Here is a 26,880-nt window from a genome sequence, read left to right as displayed (position 1 = left end):
CCGATCGACTCTACAGGAGAGGAAACGACCACTGATCTCACCCCTAAACGATGCCCCAGAATGCTTGGGCAGAGCTTGAAACCGTGTCGTCTCCGCACTGTTTCAACTCCCTCCTCCTTTCCTGCCACTCTAAAGGATCATGGCTTACAGGCAGCTCAAGGGCACCGTGGATGCTTTAGAGACGTTTCAGTAATGAAGAAACAAGCGCTCAATAAGTGTTTTCTATTTACATCTTTCATTTCTCCTCTACATCTAGCACCACATTCCCGTTCACAGAAAGGCACCAAGTTCATGTCCGACATCTGAATGCCGATGCATTCGAAAAAATAACGAAAGGTGGAGGCCCAAAGTAGCCATTTTTATTCCCCATTTACACAAGGCCTTGGTCTACATATCACGCGGCAGTTGATGCGTCCAAACACACTGCAGGAGCTCTTTGAACTGCTTTATTCACGGTCACTTTAAAATAATTTTTGCATAGCTGTATACTATACACAACTGGTGCAGAAACAGCAATGAATGTAAACGCGGGCGCGAGACAAAAATACAGATGAAATGTACTCCGAGATTAAAAGAGAAAAAATATGTCGTTCGCGCGTACCGAAATAAGACTGTTCACAGAAAAAAAGTGAAACAGTAGAAAATGAAAACGCGCACGCGTGAGACGAACAAATCATCATCATCACTGCATATATGATCGTTTTGCCCAAAAAACGTACCGGGAACGGGCACCTTTGGCGTCAGCCGCTTGCAGAATAAAAATATCCGAACACGCCCCTTCGGACAGTACGCGTATAAAAAAGAACTCTACATTACGTAAAAACATCGCGAACATACGCCTACCTAGCTCATCGTTTGTCACCTTCGTTGACAGACAGCACACGATGGCACAGAAAGACAAAACAAGCTATCCAACCGCACATGTCAAAAGTTTTCAAATCTTTCCAATGGGAACGCGATATCAACGGAAGACACCGGACACCGGACTGTCTGTCATTTACTTTGTATCGTCGCTACACTCGCCACGGTAAAAATCACTAATAATTAGGAAAAAGAAGAATGCGATAATGGTTCACGTGGCAAATTTTCGCCCATATGCCCAAAACTTCTTTTCTTTCCTTTTTCTTTTTAATTCGAACGAACGATTCTGCAGTGAAATAAACATGGCACAAAGCAGGCCGTCGCAACTCACTCTTCGGTGTCAAAATGAATCCCTAACTATGCATAGAAGAGGGTATGCTGCATCATCGAAGCACACAGCGCTCAGTGACACACAACAGAACAGCGCAGTACTCGTTGCTGGACTTGTTGGTTCGTACTTTTGGGGAAAGAACTGCAGCGAACACCAAAGACCAGAATGCGGAGAAAAGTCACGACCGTCCTTGTGTTCTGTACACGTCCGCATCCTTCGATTCCACTGCTATGCTCTCTCCTGAAGTACAGCGGAGCACTCAACACCCGCATGCAACCTCATAATACTGTACGTGATTAGACGAAGCTGTGTAATCTAGGTTAGTATAGTTTTCTGAATAGCCTCCCGGATATATTAACGTATACACTTATTAAACAAAACAGGTTAAATTCTGAGAATACGTAGTACAGGACACTGTCTTTTCACTTGCGGGCATTTCGCGTCTCGAATGAGAGCTTTGGAACGGATTCTCTCAAAGCGATTAAAGCATCTCGTGCAGTTGATGAAAATAATAACAATGACAAAAGAAGATAGTGCAGGTACAGATGGCATGAAGATATTCAGGTAAACACGAAGACAGAAATTAAAAATAAAACAAAGAAACGAGAAACAAGCGCCTTTACTCCTCCCGAGCACGATCTGTTTGCGCGCCGAGCAGTGAACGCGTGCTGCAGATACGCGTCTCGGGAACCTTTCTCATTATCGTATATGCTCAACTATGCTTTGCACAAGTGAACGACAGCTTGCTTGTCGGAGACAGTTGCTCGCTGTTGCAGAAGCGGGTCAATCTGTAGGTACCGTAAGATGGTCGTAGGGAGATGAGGACCGAATGGCATAATTATTGCGCACGCTCACTTCTGAGATCGACAAGTGCCTCTTTGCACACAATTTCGCGAAGAGGTCGAGTTTAACGACACGCTTCAAGTATTACAAGATATGGCGACGGCAATCCCCTGCTTTGCGCAAAGGAAAAAAAAAAAAAAAGAAGTCTTGGAAGAAAAAGAGAACAATCCGATATCACGGGACATAGCGACGCTCGGAAAGATTTGGATTTGGCACTCGTACTCGTGCGCAGATGGCGCGCGACATCAAATCATTTTCCATTTAAGGGAAGCCCCCCAAGTAGACATTCTGTACCTGTTGAAAACCCCTTTCTCGAAAGCGCTGAGGGAGGGAGGGAAGAAGGGATGAATTGAAGTGATCATAATTCTTAGAAGGGCGTGAAACAAAGCAGCAACTTTGTCTTCGGCACGTCGTCCAAGTCGCGGCCAGTGCCCACGAGTATTTGTGAAAGTACTGACTTGTCAATACGAAATCCGACACTACGCTGGGCTGCATTCTCAAAGCGCTAGTCCGAACAATCGAACTCTGCGGGTTTCATCTTCATTTTTCATAACCGCGAACAGCTCATGAAACCATGCTTTTGGCAACAAGCACGCCGTAAATATTCACTATGACTGTGACCATAATGTGCCTCCCCACCTTCCATGCAAAAATGGCAGAGGTACGAAGCTTCACTCCCTACGCTGACGACGCTCGCCCGATCGCAAGAATTGCTACGTAACGAAAATTGAGCGCAACTATAATAAAAAAGAAAGTGGATGGGGGGCCTCTGTGGCGACCTGTGCTGCGCAAAAGTGAGTACAGCGGACGACGTTGTCGATCTCCTTCGAGTGCGCACAATGCTTATACAGCGAACGCCGAGAAGCTGCCACGTGGGAATACGTTTCGCCCATCCAACGTGGTGCCCTCGCGCTAAACAGTCTTGCACGATAACGTACAGTCGTGAGTAAGAGTGATATACAACACTCAGCCGGTGGCGAAGCTCGGGAAAACTGGAGTTACTATAGGATTTGCCAGAGTTGCACGAAGGCGTAGGGTAAGCAACCAAGTTGTGCAGCAAAGCCATACATCGCCTTTGCGGGATCCGAACATCCAGACTTGAAAGCAGTGGAGGAGGAATTACTTTGGCTGTCCTAATCGAAAGTCAACGTCGCTACAGCTCGCACAGAGCACGGCACGACGTACCGATCACGGATGATGCAATGCAGTCACGGTGCCCGTTGGGTTGGTTTCACGGTGCTACACGGTTGCTTGGCGGCGAAAGAAAAGGAACGCGGAACTATGGCAAAGCCTATATAGTAACTCTAGAGAAAACTGCACCGAGACGCCATCTCACGCCAACCATAGAGACAGCGACACATGCGTATCGATAAAATGGGGCACCGCCACGATTGCCTCGATCCCAGATACCTGTTGTTAGATGGCGTGGAAATGCAGTTATTCTGAGCTCCGCCACTGGCTGCTTGTCGTATACCACTTTTGCTCACGACTGTACACCAATATACAGTTATGCCAAGCCTGAATCCGTGCTATTTTACAACAGACCTGCTTCTGCCGCGGGTCACTGTCTCTTTTCCGACCACTTCCGGTTCTCTTGGATTCCAAGCCTGGAACGCTGCATTGGTAAATTATTTTGGTCCGAGCGATCAGTGCATTCGTGTGGGAAATAATCCACGAGTGTTGCGAGCGACGTTAACACTGTTTCGGAAACTCCTCTCGCTGGCTAGCATTCTGCATATGCTGACTAAACAACGCTCAAGTACGTGGTGCACTGAGTTAATCACCTGGCGTCAACAGCGGCATTCGTATGCGATGACTTCACTTATAATTTTCTTTTGCGTGCGTGCGTGTACCTCGCGCGCAGCGTTTGTGTTCCGTGGAATCACGGTGTAGAAGACCGCGTAGCACCGCGTCATTTGGTCATTTAGCTGTGTGATGTGTGTAACGTAGACTCTCAAAGAAAGCGGATGAGACCCGTGCGCGTTCCGAAATGGCTGTCATCCAAGAGAAAACGGAGCGAAACGCATCGCTGTTCGTCACTGTTCCAAACACACGTTCTGGCGATTACAAATAAAAGCAGCAAGTAATGCCAACACGTCTTCACTTCTCGCATTCTCATTCACCGAGTCTTCCTAGCGTACAGGACGATGCACAATAATATTATAATTCACAAGAGATCTGCCTTAGCAGAGCACTTCCTGCAGCGTTTCTCGGAATGCCTCTCTTAGGACTAGCATGTGTACAGGTGGTCAGCGAGCGAAAACATCGGATATACACTCCCTCACTCACGCCCCATCGGAATGCATGGGCGAACGAGGCATAAACGAAGAGTTATCATTGCCGCCACTTGAAGTAAAAGAGCAAAAAAAAAAAAAAAAAAAAAAAAAAAAAAAAAAAAAAAAGAAAAAAAAAAAAAGAAAAGGAACACTGTCGCTCTGTGTGGCCTGCACTGACGCTATACGTCACGGCAGCGGAACTTGCTGGGCAAGTTCCACTCGGCCGTCTTCCTCCCCGTAACGGCTGAGGCAAGAAGCCGGCTTTGAACAGGTACGACTCTGAAGTTTGGTAATTCTGCGTTGCGCCCACGGCTAAGCAGGGCATGGCGCGTGTGCACAACCGCGAAGGCGTGCTAGGGACAGGGGTGGCTGCTCAGCGGAAGGTAAGCTTGCGTTAGTGGCGGTCTTCAAAAACGAGCACCAAGCGAAATGGGCTAACCGCAGCTCAAACGCGCTGCAAGGCTCGTCGGCGAAAATCTGGGTGCTCTTGACACCATCAGCCCTTGAGCGCCTTTCGCTTGTTGCAGACTTTCTCCGCATGCTTAAAGCCTACCCTAACGACAGGTTGTCCCGTCCGCCTCCAAGTGATGTGCACTGCCGCGCTCTTTGTGTCGCTATAATAAACAAAGTTGGGCTACGATTGGACCCGCGAGCTGATAACCAGTGACGCGCGTGTTCTAGGAAACACGCCGGACGCTTACATATAATATATACTCACATCGCCTATGTCGCAGCGATATCGCCGCAAAAGAAACCTGGCACAGCTTCATGAGAAATTGGGATTTCGTGGCTCGAAGCACTAGGAAAGTATGATCCGGTCTACCAAAAGAACAGTAGGTACAACCACGACACCATCAGGCTGACAAAGAACAACCGGCGGCGGTGTCAGCCAGGTTCAGCTATTCAAGTATAGGAGGCGCTGTTTCCAGCATTACCATGTTTGAGGCTGCTACTGTGAATATGTGAAGGCGACTTTCTGCAAAGCTATGCCAGCTTTCTCACGTAGACATACGCAGTGACCACGGTTATCTGACTGAACAGCTGCTAATCTATGTCGATGACTGTTCGCTAAGCTGTCCGCGTCATCCTCTAAGACTATCACTGCGCTCTCACGGATTGAGCAATTCGGCTCCCCTTCTAGAGATATGAGGCACTGAATTCGGCTTCAGCCGGTTCCCCCCGCTATAAGACGAGGTACCCCTGGTAGCTCTGTACTACGGGTCGGGCTCTGCTCCGGCACCAAAGGTAACCGCCTCAGTTACGATAGATGATATAATGCCTGGACGAAGGCTCCACTGTGACACCCGTATACGAAACATAAGGCACCCTGTCGAAAGATGGAGCGTGGTTGCGACTCAGTCGCAAAAGTATGCGGGCTCGGTCCATGTTGCTGCACAGCAGCCACTGTGACGAGGCTTTTTCTGAGAAGTTTTTCGCCAGCGACTGGCAGTCGGCTAGATGGCTTCACAACAGGCTGCCACAGTTACGCTTCGCCAACCACATCGTCAGAGCTTTAAATGAATTGGCGAAAAATCACCGGCTAAATATAATCACGCGAGCTCTGGGATGGTAGATGATTCTTCCACTTCGATTATTTTTTAACACTGGAAAAGATTGGCTACAGAGAGGGCATCCCTCTTGTGTCATTGGTTAAGAGCAATTGGTTAAGAGCATTGGTTACGAGCCAAGCCAGCCAGTGCATGGTGTGCGCTTTGGCCGGGGAACAAGCCTCGATGGCCAAATCTCTGCGACGTCCTAGGAAGGAGCAACCACGCTACACAGACGGCAAAGTGGCCGCTATACTTTCGACAGGATGCCCGACGGCGAAGACGAAAAAAAAAAAAAAAAAAAAAAAAGAAAGAAAAAACGTTCTTGAATTACGCTCTCCCTGCAAGAGGTAGGAGCATGGCCGCCAAGAGCGGCGGCGAGGAGGCACGTCACGTCTCGAAGATGTGCAGGTCCAGCCGGATGACCACTTCGCCCTGGTCCACCTCGTAGAGCTGCAGATGCTTGGTGACAGGCCCTGGGCTCTGGCGAGTCTCCTGGGCGATGTCCCAAACGCGAACCTCCGTGCGGCCCAGGAAGTCTTCCATTAGAGATGGGGGAAAAGGAACAAGAAAGCGTCTCAATGCGACTGCTCCGCTCCACGCTACGGCGACAGCACGACAGACACTCCAGGCACACTGGAGCTGAGTACCGGCCAGTAGAGAGTTTATGCATAGCGGAGATGTACTATATATAGTCTAGTCGACCAGCCGGAGACGATATCTGCGTGTACGCAGCAGGTACCACGCCGGTGCACATGCCCATGCCAGTATAGGCATCCGCTATGCTCTCTCGTGCGTACCATCCAGCGTTTCATATGTTAGACGAAGAACATGGAAGCCATACTATTAGACATTAAAAGGCTACCAGATTTTACATACGACTAGACCGACTCCGTAGTGCTTACGAATAGTTTATGGCAACAGCAAAAAAACACAGACGTGAGTACGCGAAAATTCGTTTCCTCGTGCATTTTATAGATTTCGCTCTTCTTTCATCTCCAGATTTTATTCGTCTTGCCCCGTTTGCCTGTTCGATGCAGCCGATCGGGACAGGTTATCTTGGCGGTCTTACCACAGCCGCTGCCACCTCGAGTTGAACGCCAGCATGGACTTCACTGCCCTCACGCTGAAGTCGCTAGATAGGGGCGCCTTTCCACTTCGCTGAGTCGAGTGGCTGAGGATACTGCTTGACAAACACTCGACGTCTTCCACTTGTTTCGGCGTCATTAAGAGCAAAGCAAAGCAAAAAGACGCTGACAAAAAGCAGCGCTGGACATACACGTAGAGAAATCATGCGCTGACCTCGTGCACTAGTCTCAGCTGCACGCACGTGCTGCGACTGGAAGGCAGTCTGTCGGAGGAGCGTGGGTATGCGCTTGAGAAAGAACGACAACGGATAAAATAATAAAGGGAAAGGAGAAAAGGCCTGCGCTGTAAGCTGACAGCGTAAAAAGAAGAAATCCAGAAAGACGAAAACAACATGACATTATTCACGACTACCTTTAAACATACTGTGCGCCAGCGGGTCATTCTCACTTACAGCGCCCAGAAAATAGAGCGCTTAAAAAAGCCTGCGCTGGTCTTTTTCTCGACAACAACAAGCATTGCGCGCAAAATGAAGCAAAAACAAAATAAATGGACGGTAAACAGCGGGCAGAAACGATGTATGCGCTATCAGCTAGAACCACACAGCAAGCAAGTAAATGAATATGCATGCCCTTCTCGGAACGGGGAGCGTGCCAGTGTGCGGTGTAAATCGACATAATCAGCCGGTGTAATTTGGCGTGGTGCTTTGCCATTCACGAGAGGGAAAGAATACAGACGTCTTTCCCCCTTCTTCCTTCACACTCACCCCATCCCACATACATACACACACCTTATACACTCAGATGCTCCACGCACCTCCCGCAGTTTCCCTTCACGGCGGACGTGCGACCCGATTGCATCACGAGGAGGCCGACCAGCCCAGCTGCGGCACCAGAGCGTCCAGCATTTCTCACGGTCCCTTTCTTTTGTCGGCTCTGTCAGTTCTATTCTTTCCGGGCGGGAAATACTCCGCGCCGGAACGTCACCGCCACTGTCACAGCCATCGTCACAGCCATCGTCGCAATTTCTCGGGAAAAAAAAAAAAAAAAAAGAAACGAATCACGCCGCGCCCGGCCTTTATTTTTATTCTTTTTCTTTCTTCCCTGCCCGCTCTCATTTCTCGCCAGCTCTCGCCTTGCCCAGTGCTTTCCGGGCGTGCAAACGCGCGCTCGACTGCGTCCGGAGATGCAGATTTCGCGCAGCCAGGAACGAGGAGGGTCGCTTTGATTCATAAAGCCACCGTGAAATAGCGCGATGTCAACGGGCGGCGCGCATTCGCGCGGGGACAAGCTCGAGCGGCTTTAGGCTTACGTGTAAGCACGGGCGAACTACGAGGATCCGTGACGGCAGAGTCGAGCGGGCTGTTGACTGGCTGTATTTCGTCACTGCGGGAAAAGGCGAAGAGGCAAGAACGGCTGAGAACAATGGCGTCCAGGAAAAGCACGTTGAATACGGAGCAAAACATGGACGTTTTTTCTCATACCTCGCGCAGCCTCAACATAGAGTTTTAAAGCAATATCTGTTGCTGTATACGCGCAAGAATGCGTGAAAGTCAAGTCAATGCAGTGGATCTACGTCCGCACGCTCCTGTGCGCATACAAAAAATCCAAAAGTCTTTTAGTTCAGGAATTTAGTTTGTATGCGCAAAAGGGGCTATAAGTACTGCAGTCTCAGTGTAAAGAGGGACTCGTCATGAGTTATCGTAAGTGCGAGTAATTCCAGCTCTGCACGCATGCGCTCGTAACCGCGCGGTCGGACAGCGCCCGCAGCCAAGCTAGCTCCCTGGGCTTCTTACCGTTGGGCGAGAAGAGCTCCCGATTGAAGACCGTCAGGCAGAGTACGTCCCTGTGCAGGTCTCGCACCAGGAACTGCATGGAGCTGTTCCACTGCGGGCTGCTAGTGCCGGCCTCCACGTGCGTCTTGTGCTCCTGGCAGGCCATGCTCACCTCGCAGTACGGGTCGCACGGCCCTATACGCGCACAGCATAACCACACTCTTGGGCCCGCCTTTTACATACATCGGTGAACGACAGCGCAAGAGCTCCTTAATACCACCATTTCCGAATCATCCCACGGGAAAACAAAAACACTGCGGTTCGAACTGGTCCAAATTCGGGTGTTTACGGATGGTAGCGCCACCCGCGGTCATTGTAAACTGTGTCCAAGTGCCAAACTTTGAGATTGGTGATAAACGCGCAATCATTTGACAACAAAATCAGTTCAAGAGATGCGGCAGCAAATATTTTTAGACGTGACAACTGTATAGGTAGTTCAGAAGTAGAAGAGAAAAGAAAAAGGCGGTTTTCTGAGTGCAATAACCAATGACACTGATGAAAATTAGCCTTTTCCGGCTGCTTTTATATGGCGCCAGACTCCATAGGGACCCAAAAAGAGTATACTAAAACTAGTCACTTGTTAAAGCGGAGCTTCCCAACTGGTATGACCAAAGAGCTCTGGTTTTAGCGTGGCCCACCATTACTATTATCATTTCACATCCCCTTTTCTGCCTCCGCAAATGGATAGTTAACCAACGTTCGACTACCGGAATCCGTACAAGGTAGCAAATAGATAAGACTCTTGAACTGTACCTCGGGAAGCAGGAAAAATTCTCATGTATTAACCATTATTTCACAAGAGGACTTCGTCTTCATCTGGTCAAGAAACTCCTGCCGAAACATCGGTGAACATGCATGAGGCTTTCTTTCCTCCTCCAGTCCGAAATGACTTTCTCAAGTTCATCGGCCTTCATCTGGGAGATGGTTGTCGACTGAAGTAAAATAACTACCGTACTTGCGCGATGAACGCGTTCGCATAATGAAAGCACCACTACGGCTGTCGAAAAGTCTTTTTTTTTTCTTTTGTTGAAATAACTATGCAAGACTATAAACAGTCATCGGTCGTGTTATCAGGACATCTTTGTCTCATCCTACAAGGACGGACCGTGAGGGATCCCAGAATCATTTTCTGCTGATTCTCGGATCTGGTTCGATCCACGGCCAGTCACAAAAGCTTCTCTGTTCGATCTGCCATAATAAGGATCGCAGTAACTGTTTGCGGTTGAGCTTTGAGCTGACTGACTGCGGTAAGGACTTCAGTCCACTTCGTGCTCGCTTTGGGTAGCATTACGACACCCTAAGCGAACAAGTGAGTTTCAAGAATTTTTTTTTCTTTACTGCGCTGAGTGTGCTGTCCTAATTAGACGCTTGTCGTGCCGGACGAAGTATCTATTCCACTCGTTCATATTTGTCCCGTTTCTACAAACTCCTTTATTTAACCTCACGTAATGAACGTACCCGCCGAGTTTCCAGATTAAAAAATAAAAAGCGTCCCCGACGTCAGTAACTACGGTGCTCAACTTACACATGAATAATCTCTGAAAGATTAAGTAACCTCTATTTTTAAACGTGCAGACCAGGTCGGGCGGCCAAAGCAAAACTTTCAGCTGAGGGTGCGTATTAACAGTTTAGTACAGATATGTCTTATCAGCACCCACGAGGAAAAAAAAAAAGAGAAAGTACATGATAAACAACAGCTCGTAACAGTAAAACAACAGCAAGAAACGAACAAGTACAACAAAAAGAGAGAGAGAGAGAGAAGGAAAAAGGCAAGCCATACAGAAGAACACGGGACGCCACCTCCTGGACGCTGAACACGGGCATTACGCAATGAGCGCAAAAACAGTAGCGACCACATGCAATGTGCCGTTAGTACCCGCCATGCGGCAGATCATCTGTACGTGCCATGACGTCACACATTCCGCAATACTGGCGCCACATGATCAGAAAGCAACACCAACAGCGGCTCTTTGATGAATATATATAGAAGTGTTTTGCAATATGAAGGCATGCTTGCGTGCGACAAAGAACAGTTGGCTAGTATGACAGATATACAAAAAAAAAAAAAAAAAAGTGGCAAGAATGACTGGCGTCAATATATGGGGAAGGGGGGGGGGGGTGGAGGGGCACAAGGGAAAGGGCAAAGACTGAAAGAAGTGGTCGCGGAGTGGACGAGAGGAACGCGACACAAGGATGGACTCGAGGTGCCCCTCCTCGCAAAAACTCGAGAGGACCGCATGGAAGTGGACCATGCCGTGAAGACAGGCTTTTAAGAAAATGTGACAATGATGAATGCTTGAGTCAGCGCTTTTTCGTTTTCGATGACAAGCAGATCAGAGTACGAGAGGGTCGCAGAAAAAATTGCACAATTGTCATTTTGTTTCCTTGAGGAAACGACAGGTGTCAGTCATCTACTGGGTATCGTGTTGAAGAAAAACGAGGTGGAAGAAGGGGTTCGGGGAAAGGGATTTACATGAATAATCGGTTCAAGCAAGTAGACTAATTTTTTTCTTTTTTGTCATTCGAGGCACTGCATGGTTAAAACACAAAACCTTCCGGCAGTAAACAAGTGCTAGTGAGCGAATGATAGCGTACCTTGGACGTCCTTGATGTCGAGATCGCATGCCTGCATTACGATTAGCTTTAACTGGCCAACTGCTGGTCGCCGGCTCACTGCAGGTGAAGTTACATGCAAGCGCACAACGAGTCAGTCACCACACCGAACGTGCAACGACACAAACGTGCCACTTCAAGCACCAGCTGCCGCTTTAGAGTGTGAGCCGCAGCACGTACAGTTGCCGCCCTTACGAACAAGAACGCAGCCCGAGGCACGTGAGCCGCCCAAGGCGTACGTGACTGTCGATCGTGTAGCGTCGTTACTGAGTTGTCGAAAAGGGAGAGTTGCCTAAACGGATGACTTGCATGCTAGGATTCGAATGCGACAGCTTAGGTGCTAAGTAAGGAATATGACAAAACGTGGCTAGAGGTAGTGTGCAATTTAAGTCGAAACGTCCTTTGTGTTCTCGCATCTTTTCTTAGCCACACCCACTAGGGGATACTGCGAAACAGATGGAAGCAGGGTTAACGTATACACGAGCGGCTCTGCAGCGGCTAAATTACAATTTTATTATACGTATGCCGATATCAACAACAACAACAAAAAAAAAGAAACGAAATGAACGGCTGCTTATCACGCTCATTTAAAACGAATATCCTGTTCGTGTAAGGCGACAACTGCACGCGCGATGCTGAGACAAAAGCACACATGGGCACCGACCACAACGTGCTGTTAGTGCGAAATGAAGAGCACCACGACGCATGCAGCGCTCGACCAGGGCGAGGCACCTTACCGTGTCCTGTTCCGTTGCTCAAGTTGCGGCCTTCGACTACGACAACTAGGAGGCGGCCGACGCCGCTCTGTTTGGCCGTTTTGGCTGCACAGCGCAGCGGGCAAAGGAAGGAAGCGCATCGTCAGTCGAGTAACACACACACAAACATCTTCGAGCACGCGTTCTGGCCCGACAAATTGGTGGTGTGCGCTACAATGAAGGTAGGCCTAACATATATTTCAAGCACTTAAATCGTACGTCAACGCAGGGTACTTGTGCAGCACGCGCAGTTCCTCGCTAGCTCGGAGCCTTAGCTCGATCAAGGCAGTAGCGGTATTTCAGTAGCTGCGAGTTAATGTGTTCAAACATGTGCGCATGCGCGTTGCACCTGTAGTTAGCCTCAATAGTCGGATGCAACTCAAGAAAACGGCAGATACTCCTCAAAGAAGGCCCTTCAGCCAATGAAGTCGACCGATTTTCGTGACGCCGCGGTTAACGAGTCGTAAATTGCCTTTAGTCTGCCACAACCTGCGTTTTCATGTATGCTAGAAAGTTATCCACGACACCATGAGAGTCGGCGAATCACTTGAAGGATAAAAGCCGCTTTTTTCTTGGTTTGCACGCGACTATAGTCCATTGTGCCATAGGCAGTGCGGGCAGGCCAATTTTATTTTTCCCACTCTCCAGCAAATGCCGCTAGCGTCTGACAGTAGCGTAACGGTAGCAGCGGAGCGTTTTAGCACAAAACAGACTATTATACTGCGCGCATCGCGAACTGTATATTGCCAGCCACCAGTATACGTGACAGTGACACAGGCTAACGCTCCATTTATACTCTAATTCATTACATAGAAACTATCCAATGCAGAACTTTAGCACAGAGCGATCAACTTTCGCGAGGCACCGTCTGTACATGCGCATGATGAACCGCTCAAGCGCAGTTGGCGATCCACCGCCCCGACAGGCCCGGCGCGAAAGCGCAAATGCGTATAGTCAGATAAAACTCAAAGCTGCACTAACCGCTACACACAATCCCTGCGTGACAGAAAACAGTCCGCTGTTAAAGCTCTTCTGGTTGCCTATAAAAGCCAAGCATCAGACCAGATCACAAGGGCAATAATTTACAAGCCTTTGACTTTTTTGGTCTGGTAAAATTTCAAGAACAGATTGCCTTAACTCTACACCAGAGTAACCCACGCCGCGTAATATAGCCCATGGCTGGCGACCGCTATTTTTTAAAGTTGTACACTGCTATATATAGTTCGCGCTGTAGGGCATCCGCGTAAGCGCATCACGGTAGCTCATCACGATATGCTAAAACTGTCCAATGACGCAGTTGGGCAGGTCGCGCGAAATCACTCCTGGAGCGACAGGGATCGCACGTTCTCTGAGCAAATGCACGAGAGGTCCGTTCCACGGCATTCCCCGAAACTAGTGCGTTTACGACAGAGCTCATTGCATTCAACGTTTACACAGGAGATCAAGTGTCTTCGCTTCGGAAATATAAATTTCTTAAAGCTCGCACAACAGAATCCCTGTGCCAATTCTCAATGATCACAGTGTGAAAATACCATCACCTAATAAAAAAGCTTTACAAAAAAAGAAGCGGGGAGAATCCAATATGGCGCATTACAAGCTCCTATCAAAGCTGCGTGCACTAGATTAGCTTGATAATTAGTGCTTAGCGGAAAGTGTGTGCAACAATGAGCACCAGATAATAACTAGATAATGATCACTAAGGACAGCTGCTCAAAAATAACGAGAAGCACAATTACGAAGATGTCAGACTCGAATATGTAAACGCATTTACTTATATGCAAGTCACAGGTGTCAATTATATAACAAGCATTGATCTACACAACATCACCTCTTAATGGAGAGATTTAGCACAGCTTTGCCGTAAAACACGGCTGGCCCATCAGTGCCCATCTGCACAAGTACTGTTGGCAGCTGGTGGTACACGTTAACCTGGTGACATTTGGACGCATTGAAATCCTCCACATACTAACTAAAGTTCTGGTTCTGCTTGACTTATACATTTGGCGATGGACGTAAAGGTTGCTTAACAGTATTTGCCCAAGAATTGTGCTCATACGCTTTACACAGTTACTCTGATAGTCAAACCAAGCATCAAAGACGGCAGAAGAATAAATTCTTACGAGAAAATAACACGCCAGGCAGTCATGCTTGCTCTTCATTGGCAAGCGATAAGGTTGCAGCGTTAAGTGGCGATTGCGTTGAAAAAGCATTTCAAGTGCATGGACGACGCCACCCCTGTACAGACTTTGCTCTTCCGGCTGCCGTTCATGATAAAAACCGAATGTCAGCGTCATTTTGTGTACGCATACGCCAATATGCACACACGGAATCACGATCCCGTTACGTCGAGGCCGGGCTATGCAAACATGCCCTTTTTCCCTTCAGCCTTCTTTTTTAATCCACTCTCTTCTAGTGCGTACACAGAGAGAGAACAACAAACGGTCGGATCACGACTTCTCCTTTGCACAGCCGGACACTTCCGGCACACGACGCGCACGCGGTCAGAACGCAACGCAACTCAGTCACGAATGAAACACTAGTGTAAAAAAGAAAGCAAAGAATAGACACGCGCGCGAGAGAGAGAGTCAGAGAGTAATAAAAATGAATAGAAATACGGAACAGTGGGAGTGAGGAAGGGAAATCATGCTCACCCGAGACCTTCATCTGCTTCGCCTCCGTGTTGCGATAGTTGTGGGCGGCTTCTTTGATCTTCTTGACCCACAGCAGCCTGCGCAAGAACAGAAGCGAAACATATGCAGTTCCCTTTCGATCTGCGTAAGTTTAAGTGATTTATTAAGTTGCCAACCTGTGAAACATTGTTTATTCGTTACCAGTTGATGCTTTGAATGATAAAATGTTGAGTGAACCTGGTTACTGACTATTTTACATGCTATGCAAGAAAGCAGAGGCAACACAACGTCCTCGCCTACGCCAATGGCCTCATCCCGCTGGCCAACGACCCACCAGAGAATATTCAAGTCTGCATTAACTGAGACTCAACCCAGGGCCGTACCGCGCACTCAACCGCAGCTTATATTCAACTCTTCCGGAAGCAGAGTGTATCCTATAGTATCCCTCGGTGGCCAACCGCCTGCGCGCGCCCACTGAGCCGATACCGAAGCGCGTCAGATGAACCACAATATAATCTCGGCCCTATCTTGCGCGTTATCCAGCAGCAGAGCTCACGAAATGCGCACGCGCTCCACTGAGCGGTCACACAGTGAGTACCGGGTGTTGCAGGAAAAGCGCTACATTGTTATATGTTTCAAAGCGATAACTGCTGAAAGAATGGCTCCGCTGGCTTGCGGTTAATGTCAGGGATGTTCCGCTTGTCATCTTGACGGTGAGAGACACCTGTCGCAAACTGCGCCATTTATTTTTTTCGCCCGTCTAAATAATCTCCCCTCGCCGCATCATTTAGGCCCGTGGATTATTCGCGTGTGATCATTCCGACACTCCACAGTATACTCACATCTGCAATTAGTAGTTACTACACTCGCAGATCTTCACCACGCAAGCGTATGGGCTCACAATGCATCATGGTAGTATATGCTCTGCATTTTGTAGTTCTATTTCTGGCATGCAGTGACGGCGAGCATCGTCGGTGCCTCTAAAATTTTTGCGCTTCATGAATCACTACAGCGATATTGGCCTATGAAGAATGTATTGGCAATTTTCACGAACCACAGGCGGCGCTGCAGCCGAGCCAAAATGAGGACTTCGTCCGCGATTTAGTCTGGGGGCAGCAACAAGATGTCTTGTTTTTTTCACTGCGATTGCGCGACTGAATCAGGCTCTTTATTTAAAGTTAGTGCAAATTTTAGCTGAATGCTTCGTATCAGTCGACGTAAAATGAAGGACTGGTGCCAGTGCCTGCAAACGTCCGCCGTGCGAGCGAAATCGCACACGATCGTCGTCCGCCTCCGGAGCGTTTATAGCGATGTCAAGATCGTGAGCGTTGGCTACGTCGGGAAAGTATCGAGCACATTCCAGATTTGATGTTGAATTGTTAGCGGCAAGCAAGAATTTGCGAAATAATGGCCTCATGCTGAACGTTTAACTGGTTAGCAATGGTTCAACTTTCTACTGCATAGTCTGCTTGGATTTCGATTCAAGAAGCCGCAGTGAAGCACCACTCGTGGCCATCCCTTCAATCGAGCAGCAGGCAACGTATGCATACATTCGTGAGCAGGCCTAATTAGGGCTCTGGAGCGCGGGTGCGCTGTGCGAAAAACACCAGCAAGCAACTGCCGCGCTTAGGGAAATGAGCTCGTTCCTTGCTTTCATTTCCAGTAAGTAATCATTCGCCATTATAAAAATGGTCTGCGGACTCTCTATTGACTTTTTATAGAATTCCTTACCATTATTTAGAAATACTGGTTTTGTTTATAAACTATCTATAGATTATATAAACTCTATATTCATTTGTCTATAGACCACCTATAAACTAGTTATACAACGAGGTCAGTAAGCACTATAATTTTCCTTCGTCTAAAGAAAATCTTAGAATCTATGCAGTATTAAACCTGTCGCAAAGTGTAGTACACGGCCATATATCTACAGATTGACAGAAGCGTATAGGCAGCCTATGGGATGTTTATTATTGTTATTTTTTTGTACGGGGGTGCCAGCTCTGAACGTGAGCACCCGATGTAAAAGTTTGCTTCGTTTGCTCCGCACAGGAGCGCTCTGAGATACGCCTAATCATAAGCAAGCCCTAGAGAAAAAAAAAAAAAAAAAAAAAAAAAAAACTGCAAGAAGAAAAAGTAAAAAAAAAAAAAAAGCCGGCACTTTATTTCACCTATTGGTTACGACGTGGTAGTTTTGCGAGCGTTACTGTTGGATCGAGGCCGCAGTTAAATCGACCAGAGCCGCGATTAACTGAAAAAAAGAAAAAAACAAAGCTATAGTGAAATCGATTCATCCCCTACGAAAATGAGATAGTCTCCCTGAAAATGTCGCGAACATGTCTTTCAGCTGCTGGCATCGGGAAATCAATGGAATGCTATCTCCAGGCTTTTCACCTCGCTCACGTACGAAAAGGCACGTGGCAGCGCTGCCCAGCTTTCTTTTCCATTACGTTCTCGGGAGTACATCACAAAGTGTCTGCTGCGCGGCACGAACCGGCCTCGCGAGTTCTCGTCAATGGATCGCGGTGCGGCCGCGGTGTGCGTCGATGGCGTGAAAATGGACATTTTAATGCAAAAATTCTGACCGCAAGGCCTGAATGCGCCGATAAAGCACTCGTAAAGCAGCCACCAAACGGTTCCGAGCGCTCTGATCCTGCTTAGATCAGTTCGCGGCATCACCGTAGTGCACGACAGTTTCGTGAAAATTGCCGACGCAGCCACACTTCCTCTCTGTTTCCTCGTGGGCGCTTGACAGTGGCAGTAAAGAGAGAGAGAGAGAAAGAACGGCGTACTTTTCGTTGGCGTTAGCAGCGCGGAAGACGCTCCGCGGGGCGTCTGGAACCGATATCTGGAACGTGTCGTCAGAAGGGCTGCCCCCATCCGAGCAGTCTTCAACCAGCACCGTGTTCAGGAAAAGAGGCTGGGCGGAAAAAGAACAGAGACACAGCAGAAATAAAAAAAAAAAAAAATATATATATATATATATATATATATATATATATATATATATATATATATATATATATATATATATATATATATATAGTCTTGAAGCCATAGGTAGCGTAAGAGGGTTCTAGCACAGCGTTCGCCCTCGCTCTTGATCACGTTCTACGTGACGCTGGCGGTAACAAAGGACGTTCTACGTCCGCCGCTATGGCTGAGGGTGGCGCTGGTGAACACTCTCAAGGTTCGTATACAGACAACACAAATACCCAAGCAAGTAGCAGGGGGGACAGCGGCCGATGTAGCTCAGTTGGTAGAGCACCGGACGCGATATTCGGAGGTCGTGGGTTCGGATCCCACCATCGGCACGTTGTTTTTTCTTCTACTTTGAGTTTAATTATCTTTCCCCTAAACAGATTACATTACTAATTTCTGTGATTATCTAAGCAAACATTAAAAAGAAAAAGACATAAAGGTACCATCCCCAACGCTTTCCTTGGCCTCGCCGACTGTTGGCTTCTTTCCTTGATATATATATATATATATATATATATATATATATATATATATATATATATATATATATATATATATATATATATATATATATATCAACGCTCCTCCCGTAACACAGAACAGACAGAAGCATTAAATTGGTCTATTACCGCGGGATACAATAAACACGCACTAAACTAGGGATTAGTTGGCGCTTATTGCGAACATGCATTTTTATTGTTTGCTAAATATTGTTCCCCAATCACCCCCCCTCTTCTCCTAAAGTGGCTAGCAGTATGTGTTATCAAATAAAAACAGCGCCCCGTCGAGCGGTGACAGGGTGAACAAATCCGAGCTCGTTACTGGCCATGTCGACTGTTGGCGCTATATGGGACCTGCGATGCATATATATAGTTTTGCCCAAGGCGTGCACTTTTTGTACCACGGTGACTCAAACGGCGCTGTCGCCGCTCGGCTAGAGCGCAGACTCCGTTGTACCGCGCACTCGGTTCGCCCACTAGTTGAAGCATGCGCTGCTCCAAGGGCACGGCAGCTTGTAATTCCCAGGGAGCCCCCACGAAAGTTGGTTTCGGTTCGCCTTCTCGTCCGGTTCGGCGCCATGTTATCCCTCCGCAGCGCCGAGAACGAGCTGAAACATTTCATGCTTATAATGCACACGAACCCTATTTATTTGAGAACCGAAGGTACAAGTAAGGTCATAGCAGATCTTTCTCCCGGCGGAAACGTATTAGCGTATGCCGGATCACAGTATGTCTGCTGCAGCTGGTAGTGTCCTGCTCTCCGCTCCACTAATGCTCTTTTCAGCAATTCTTAACGCGCACCCGCACGCCAACGAGATCCTCTTGTCTATACTCGGCGCACAGAGATTAGGTGGTGACATGCACTTGCCATTGGGTAGCAAAGCGTGCAAAATGTTCGCAGTGGCGACTTTAATAATTGCATCCTGGAGTGAAACCGGCCGCGCCGAGTGCTCAAGCCGCGTGTTCCCACGCATGTCACGTCGTGAATCCGTTTTACCGCGGCATTTGCATCGTTATGTAAACAACATCCAATGACGCAAACTTCGGGGAATCTCCAGCCATAGTTTCTCTTTGGGGAAACGCTTAAAACGATCGCAAGAGTTCGTATTTCCTCAATCTCCGCAGGCAACACGATCGAGAGCATGCTGCTTGCGCTTATTTCCCGTTCATAAGACGCTTGTTATCTCTGCCTTATATTTCGATATGAAAGTATACTTGAAGCACCTTCGGCGAGTCTTCGTGAATTTCCTTACGTTTGTTACAATTCGCGTTTCCATATATGCAACCAAATGCGTTGGTTACTACGTAATTTTGCAATAGTTCACTAGTGTATACAGTGCTAGGTATTTTTGCTGCGCTCACTGTTTTGCTTGATTTCATATCTCTTGAGTGCAAAGTAAAAAGAAAAGAGCTGATGGGCATAAGGAAGAATGAGAAACAGTGTTCCAAGGGGCGCACAAAGGCGCGAACAGCGCTTGTATAGTGACGTTTCTGTAAATATTTTCGGGCTTGTCCGAACCGCTTAGGCTTTAGCAAAGGTAGTAAACCCTCGCTTCATCGCGTTTCTCTCCTTTAAGGCTGTACAACCTATACATGGAACATGTTATCGGTACGACCTTGTATGCCGAAGCGTCTAATTTCATGGGGGCCATCTTAAATCATGGGACTTTTTGCCTTCAAGAGCAGAATGCGATACGTTGTAATCTCAAAATAACGGCTTGAGGGGCTAGTCTGAGAGGAAGAAAGTGCCACTATCCCCTTGGTAAAGAAGAGGAAGAAGAGAAGAAGAGGAAGATGATATTGGTCACTGCCATGTTTGGACGATGTTATGGTCTGCGAATAAGAGAGTGCCACTATCCCCTTGGCAAAGAAGAGGAAGATGAGACGTACCTGAGTGTAGAAGAGGAGGAGTGGTGAAGAGGAAGTGTTTTCAGATTCTTATTACAGTTGGTAGTGTGCGCGTGTGTTGTGTATCTTCTCTTGTTTTTGTGTTTGTTGCGCCACATATCTGAATACGATACGTTGTAAGGTTACGTTCGCATCGCGCATTCACCTTTAGTCACTTTTGAACCAACGGGCTTGCGAGGCCTATGTCCGTCTCGCAACCCGAAAGTATTCCCCCCAGAGTAACTCAGTATTTCACGCTCAACTGCTTTCCTTCTGTTACAGCAACCTCCTTGACAAATTTAGCGCCGATCCGAAGATTCCGCCCTGTTCCTGAATTTCACTGTTCCATCCAAGATTTTTTCGCTCACGGCCAACGAAGATGACGACGACGCCGGATTGATTCTTAAAAATGTCGCGGTAAAATGTTGAGAATTCAGCCGAAGAGAGCGGCGCTGGCGCGACGTACTGGCACGGCCGGTCTCGAGGGAGAGCGCGAGAAGAGAAGCGCTCTCTCCCTCGAGACCGGCCGTGGTACTGGCTGGAGGCGCGACGGGTCGCGTTGGGTCGAGGCGCCCCAGTAGACGTACATGAAAGGTGCTTGCGATGCAGAGGCGTAGTTAAATAGAAATAAAGAAAACGAAAGGGCAGCGAATTTCACTGGTGAAATATTTAATCGGGCGGTGAAAAGTGCCCACAGAAAAGCCGAGCTCCAAAATACAGCTCGCTATTTCGAGCTCGTGTTGCAGGAGGCACCTGTGTCGCAGGTGGCTGTAGCGTCATCACTGCTATCGCTTCTAAACAAAGGGCCGTCTTTTATGTTGCAGACAAGAGCAGAAGAAATCCCAAAAGTCGTAAAAACAATAGGGGACACTCAAGCTCCGTCTTTAACGGTATGACGCGATAGCAAACGCTCGCGGATGTTTCTTCACCTCCATTTTTTTTATTTCTTTTATATTATTTCTCTTATAGCCTGCCGGGCGATGACGTCATCGGTAAGCTCAGACGCGGCTTCTTGAAACTCGATGCGTCCCAGTGTGCGTTTAGCGGAACGAGCTGTTTGCATTCGATGCAACGCCAGGGGACTCCCCCTTAAATGTATTGTATTTTATTCCTGGCGTGACAAGCGACTGAACCTAGAATTTTCAGTTAGCTGCAAATATTTTTAAACCTATTATTTTCGTTTCTTCGTGAACAGTTTGCTGATCTGCCAAACATGACGCCGCGTCGTCTGCTGGATGTTCTGTGCACGAGCGACGTCAACCGCGACGCGACTTTTCGCGCAGCCGCGACAAGCGGATGTGGCCGAACAAACAGTAGTCGTCCCGCTAACCGCAGTTAGCACACACTGAGCTTTTCGATCTCTAGGAAATAGCGGCGTCTGTGGGCGGGGATTCAGATGCGCCCGAGTAAGAAAGGCGCACGAGCTGGCCCGCTCCAATAACATATGCATTGTACAGTGAAACACGTCACAAAATCATTCAAAAATGCAGTCTTATACGGCGCTTTTGACTTCGTGTACCACTCGACAGCGCAGCAGCAGCGTACTGTATAGCGTGTAGCGCGCTAAATATCGAGGCACCCAATGCCGTCTTAGCAGCACATCCTTTGCTCTGCTCGTTAACAGTCAGGCCCCAGTCGCATAACGAAAGTAGACGATAAGTAGACATAAGGCTTACTGCACTGGGTGCCGCAAGCTTACCGCAACGGTGCCGCCCGCGAACGCGGCGGACGGCATGTTGTTGCCGTCTGCTTCCCCCAAATCGTCGATAGGCTGCTTTGCATCGAAGCCACAGCGGACGGCACACTGTGATTGATCAGCAACGCGTTATAGTAAATGGGCTACTCGATTACCAAACTTTTTCACTTTCAACCCCAATGTTTCGCAGTAAATTATTTTCGGCGATGCCTTAACAGCGGAGCTAGCGTACAAGAACACGGGCACCGCACCGGCGGAAGCTGTTATGCGGCTGTGAGCAGAAACTCACACCATAAGGGGCAGCATTTCTCAAAAAGCATTGATTTTCGAAATCCCTTTTCCCAGCACCTACTATTTATTATTATTATTATTATTATTATTATTATTATTATTATTATTATTATTATTATTATTATTATTATTATTATTAAAAAGTCAAATTTTAGCATGCTTTTTTGACACAGGCGCAAGGGATCCGCCGTTATCACTGCCGCGGACGGCTTGCGGAAGGAACGGCCGGTGCGGCCGTCGCGGCCAACGTTTATAGATGGTCGCGGCAGTATATTTACGGCGATGCGTAGGGGCAGTGCTGCCGTCGACAGTGGCAGAGGTCGCACCAAAAGTGGATCTGTGGAAAATAACTAAATCGCGCTTCACTACTGTCTGTGTTCTGCTTTCAGAAGCATGCTGAGTACAGTTATTGGGAGTCATGTATAGCGAGTGCGAACACAGTACAGTGCATCGGCAGCTTATCGGCGCCGGCACAGCAGCAGACGACACGGTGGTCGGTGTCAGCATGTGACGTCACCAGGCATTTTAACATGGCGATCGCTGTCGGTGGGAAGAGCTTCTCAACTTCAGTCAATTATTTCGAAATAAAGTATGCGTCTCGGGAGCCCAAATTTCGGAAATAAAATAATGTCTAGTATTATCTGCCAGAATACAAAACTGATATATTGGATGACCATGGCATGACCTCTTTAAGAGTATGATGCAGAGCGTTTCACACACACTGACATTGTTTTACCCCCTTTTATGCATTATTTATTGTTTCTTTTTAACACCAATATTTAGCATTAGCAAACATTGGCTTTCCACTCTGACCATTTTGACATTTTGTACACTTTTATTTCCAATGTTTCATTTTTTAATTATTTCAATTATGTGATCACTTGCACAGTCTAAAGTTCCTTAACTAGCATAATCAAGCATTGGCTTTTCGTTGTGAGCATTTGACACATTTGAACGCCCCATACTGCAAATTTTAACTTTTCAATTATTTCAATTTATTCATTGATCAATTAAATTTTTAAATGTCTAATTAGCAACATCAAGCACTGGATTTTTTTTTCTGAGCATTTTGACACCTTTGAACCTCTGTTACCCATTTTTCAATTATTTAAATTTATTAATTGATCAATTACACATCTAAATTTTCTTAATTAGCATCATCAAGCGTTGGCTTTTTATTGTGAACAAGTTGACGCCTTTAAATCCAATTTTTTCAGTAATTCATTTTTCCAATTATTTCGATTAATTCATCAGTTAAACACTACAATTTTAATTGGTGCCATCGAGCCTTGCCTTTTCATTCGGAGTATTTTGACACCTTTGAACACCCTTTTCCCAAATGATCAATTCAAGAAACGAAAAATCGGGAAAAGGTTTAGTTGTGGGACGTTAAACCCCACGAATCAAACCTTTTCCCGATTTTTTTCATTTCCTGAATTCATCAATTAATTACAATGATTTCATTAACTCGTCGTCTCCTATCACAAAGTAATCAATCATCAATGACCAGAACCACAAATTACCATGATACTATGTTTTTTTTTCTTTTTTTTTTTTACGCAGATCCAGATTGTTTCTGAGACGCAATGCCGGCAACTATACTATGACGGCTTTTCGGCCGAACGAGCCAAGCTATCGCTTAAAAACAATCGCAACCGCGAACGTCGGTTTTTCTTGCAGCGACGGATCAGCGGCGGCTAGTCGTTTCCCGGCGCGCTTAAGAATAAAATGATAGCTGTGGTTTAGCTTTGATTGAACCGAGTATATCACGATAGCTTCACGCGGATACGCCAGGTAATGCATTGAGCTTTGCTATACGGTCAATGGGCTCACAGAATTCTGAACAGTCCCATACAAAACAAAACAAAAAAAAAAAAAAAAACTGCAAAAAGGGGAGGCAAAGCGTCAGCGAGGTCCGGCCCGGAACGGAAGTGCAGACTGGCGTTTCCCAGTCTGCAGAGCCTGGTTGCATAAACACGAGTTACATGAAAAATATATCTGCACTGCCTTGCCCGTTCCGGAGAACGTGGTCTCATATTGTCACGTAGTGGTGACGAGGTCGACGACACAAATGAAGGGGTCGATAATTGCACCAAAGAAACTCTTCATTTGGGCTGACTTGCGCCCGCAAAAGAACTAAGCAACTCGGCGGCGGCGATAGAAACAAACATGCTCGTCGATCGTCGAACGAAGAATGCTCGTCACACTCGGCAACGCTCAATTTAAAGGCTGCACAGAACAATCTAGATAACGTCGCAAACAGCTACCAGCACGGGCTGGAACATTGTGGAAAGACACCCGAGTGGCCGGAACCTTCGAGACAGATCTCGGTGCATCTTGTGCTACAACAAAACTGATAAAGGTGTGACTCGCGACATCGAGCATTAACAAACAAAGATTACGGAACCGATACGCGGTCCAGAATCAGAGTGATAAGCCTGTATGCCGGCGGCCGCCAAAAAACAACAAATACTGTTTTGAAGGTTTCGCGGCAATATCACCACCAGGAAGCGGGCACATATCATTCACCAGAACAATGGTATGCGTCGGATACGGTACATTAATGTTCTGCACGGAAGGAGACTGAGGACGCAAAGGGGACGGGTCCCACGGCCGATAAAATAGCCCAGAGATAATTTTATCCCATCATACATATCTTATCTTCATGGTTACACGAAAGAGCTCCGCTATGAGCAGCAGCCTTCGCAGTGAACGTATCTGATACCTGCCATATCGTCGTGTCACCCACTTCGATCAATGCATTCCCTCGTAAGCCATAGCTGCCACTTTTTCCTCCTTCGTCAAGGTGCCACGAAGGGACTTCGTCATCACCCGCCGATAATCCCCTCCGATCTTCGTTCACATGGTGTGACCACCTTGCTCTGGGTGAGTAATCTCTACCGTTCACTATGCACACATAGGGGAAGAACGCAAACAATATTAGAGAGTTTTAGCTTACCGTGATCCGCGATCCGCTACTGGGATCCGCCACCGCTCTTTCCACTGCGCATGCCCAGACCCCCCTTGCCGCCGACAGATGGCGCCACATACTGGATGTCGGCACAAAGACCTGCCGCGTCGGGACCAATCAGCTTGACCACCCCGCCCACGCGCGATAGAGAGCCACGGAGGCGGATCACGGATCACGATAGCTAAATCTCTCTATTGGCAGCTACGGCCAAAAACGTCCCGCGGGGGGTTGAACGGAGCACTGCGATGGTCGCGCATACGAGTGTAGCGATGCTTACCTGCGAACAATTTGTTCTGTTTTCCTTTTGCACGGTTTCTATGCTCCATAAACCTTCTCGCATGATATATTGCTCTTTAAGAGAAAAATGGTTTGGTTTATGTGGTTTAACGTCCCAAAGCCACGCAGGTTATGACAGGCGCCATAGTGGAGGGCTGCGGCAATTTCGAGCACTTGAGGTTCCAGTGCGCCTTTCTTTTCGCCTCCATTGAAAAGCGGTCGCTGCGGCCGGGATTCCATCCCGCACCCTTGGGCACAGTAGTCGAGCGCCATTAACCACTGGGTCACCGCGGCGGAGCTATCGGAGAAAACAAAGCTAAAGGTTTCGAAAACCGAGATGACAAATACGAGTATTACTGTTAATTCTTTTTTACAAGGCTTGAGTCGCTTTGCGACGTTACACCCCATAAAAAAGCCAAATCAGTTATACGCAGAAAATATTCAAATAATTATTTCGTACCAGAGACATTGTGCGAAATATTACTCAAGTACTTTCTCTCTCCAGCAAAGGCAAATGAAAAAACAAAACAGCGATAGCAATATTTCAATATGTTTCCTTTGTGCGCTTATATAATATCTGAACGAGCCCCTATTGCTTACCCACGCCCTACTGAAGTTACAAGATTGATAGACGTGCATCCTAAGATGTCGGGAGACCGAGCAGACATTGGACCCTGCATATACCCAGCTACACTCCCCACTATACGGGGGGAAAGTGAGGGGAGCAGGCGTACCTGCTTGTACAGCTTGAAGGTGGCGTTCATGGCCTTGTCGGACATGAAGACGTTGGTGATCCTACCGATGTCGCGCGTCGGCTGCGCCAGCAGCAGGAAGTCGTTGAACAGGAAGCCGATCAGCTCCTTGCCGCTCTTCACCTGCGCCCCAGGAAAAATTGACAGCCCCACGTTTGAAAGTGTCTTTATCTCACACTTAGTATACAATGCTTCGTAAGCAGCGGTAACCGTTTGCGGAGAACACATCTCAACGGAAGAGAAACTAAAAATGCCGCGCACCGACATTAGAGCAGGTTACAGGACTACACTATATCCGGCGCCCTCAGCGAAGGTGTGTCTCAGAGCTCACAGCGTCGCTGTAGCAAGCATGGTAACACGGATACGTAAATTAACTTTCCGAATGCCCCATCCGGCGACAAAAAAAAAAAAAAAAAAAAAAAAAAAAAAAAAAAAAAAAAAAAAAAAAGTCCTGTCGGCAAGTGGCGAAAGTACACGCCTGGACTATGCACTTCTCTATTGCGACGTCGCATTTATTTCTCGGCTGTCAGTACTCTTCTAATCTCGTCAAAGTAACTTGGCAGTGTTGGACCCGCCCTGAGTTTCTAACGGTCTACGCTACCACATGCCGCAAACGCGGAACGTGTACAGTCTAACGCGATAAAGAGCTCATCACTTCAATGTTATCCCACTCGGATTAAACTGTTTATCACCGTTTCTTTTCGCACGAAGGTTGCAACGAATACAAAAGCTTAGCTAGCAGGAGGACT

At 47.5% G+C, this 26,880-nt stretch overlaps 1 protein-coding gene and 1 non-coding gene across 8 annotated transcripts in view; one reads left to right on the top strand and one right to left on the bottom strand.

The window, feature by feature from the left end:
• Window positions 1–337: 337 nt before the first annotated feature.
• Dap160 (dynamin associated protein 160) overlaps window positions 338–26,880 on the bottom strand; it is an 87,455-nt gene continuing 60,912 nt past the window's right edge. For 4 of the 7 annotated variants that reach the window (XM_084578363.1, XM_084578718.1, XM_084578507.1 and 1 more), the window contains 7 exons: window positions 26,114–26,254; window positions 17,569–17,696; window positions 14,798–14,874; window positions 12,129–12,212; window positions 11,374–11,451; window positions 8,740–8,913; window positions 338–6,397 (listed from right to left, as the gene is read on the bottom strand). In XM_084578363.1, coding sequence (XP_084434489.1) covers window positions 6,249–6,397; window positions 8,740–8,913; window positions 11,374–11,451; window positions 12,129–12,212; window positions 14,798–14,874; window positions 17,569–17,696; window positions 26,114–26,254 — 831 coding nt within the window. In that variant the 3' untranslated portion in view covers window positions 338–6,248. The remainder of the gene's footprint in view (window positions 6,398–8,739; window positions 8,914–11,373; window positions 11,452–12,128; window positions 12,213–14,797; window positions 14,875–17,568; window positions 17,697–26,113; window positions 26,255–26,880) is intronic. The other 3 variants (XM_084578581.1, XM_084578658.1, XM_084578801.1) reach the window with 3 other exon arrangements.
• On the top strand, window positions 18,018–18,090 carry TRNAS-CGA (transfer RNA serine (anticodon CGA)). Its single transcript has one exon. It is a non-coding gene; the product is annotated as a tRNA-Ser (tRNA).

This window comes from Amblyomma maculatum, chromosome 1 (assembly GCF_055883805.1).
Source record: "Amblyomma maculatum isolate TAMU_Amacu chromosome 1, ASM5588380v1, whole genome shotgun sequence".
NCBI lineage: Eukaryota > Metazoa > Arthropoda > Arachnida > Ixodida > Ixodidae > Amblyomma > Amblyomma maculatum.
The sequence above is the reverse complement of the archived record's forward strand: the minus strand, read 5'-3'. Positions and strand labels throughout refer to the sequence as shown.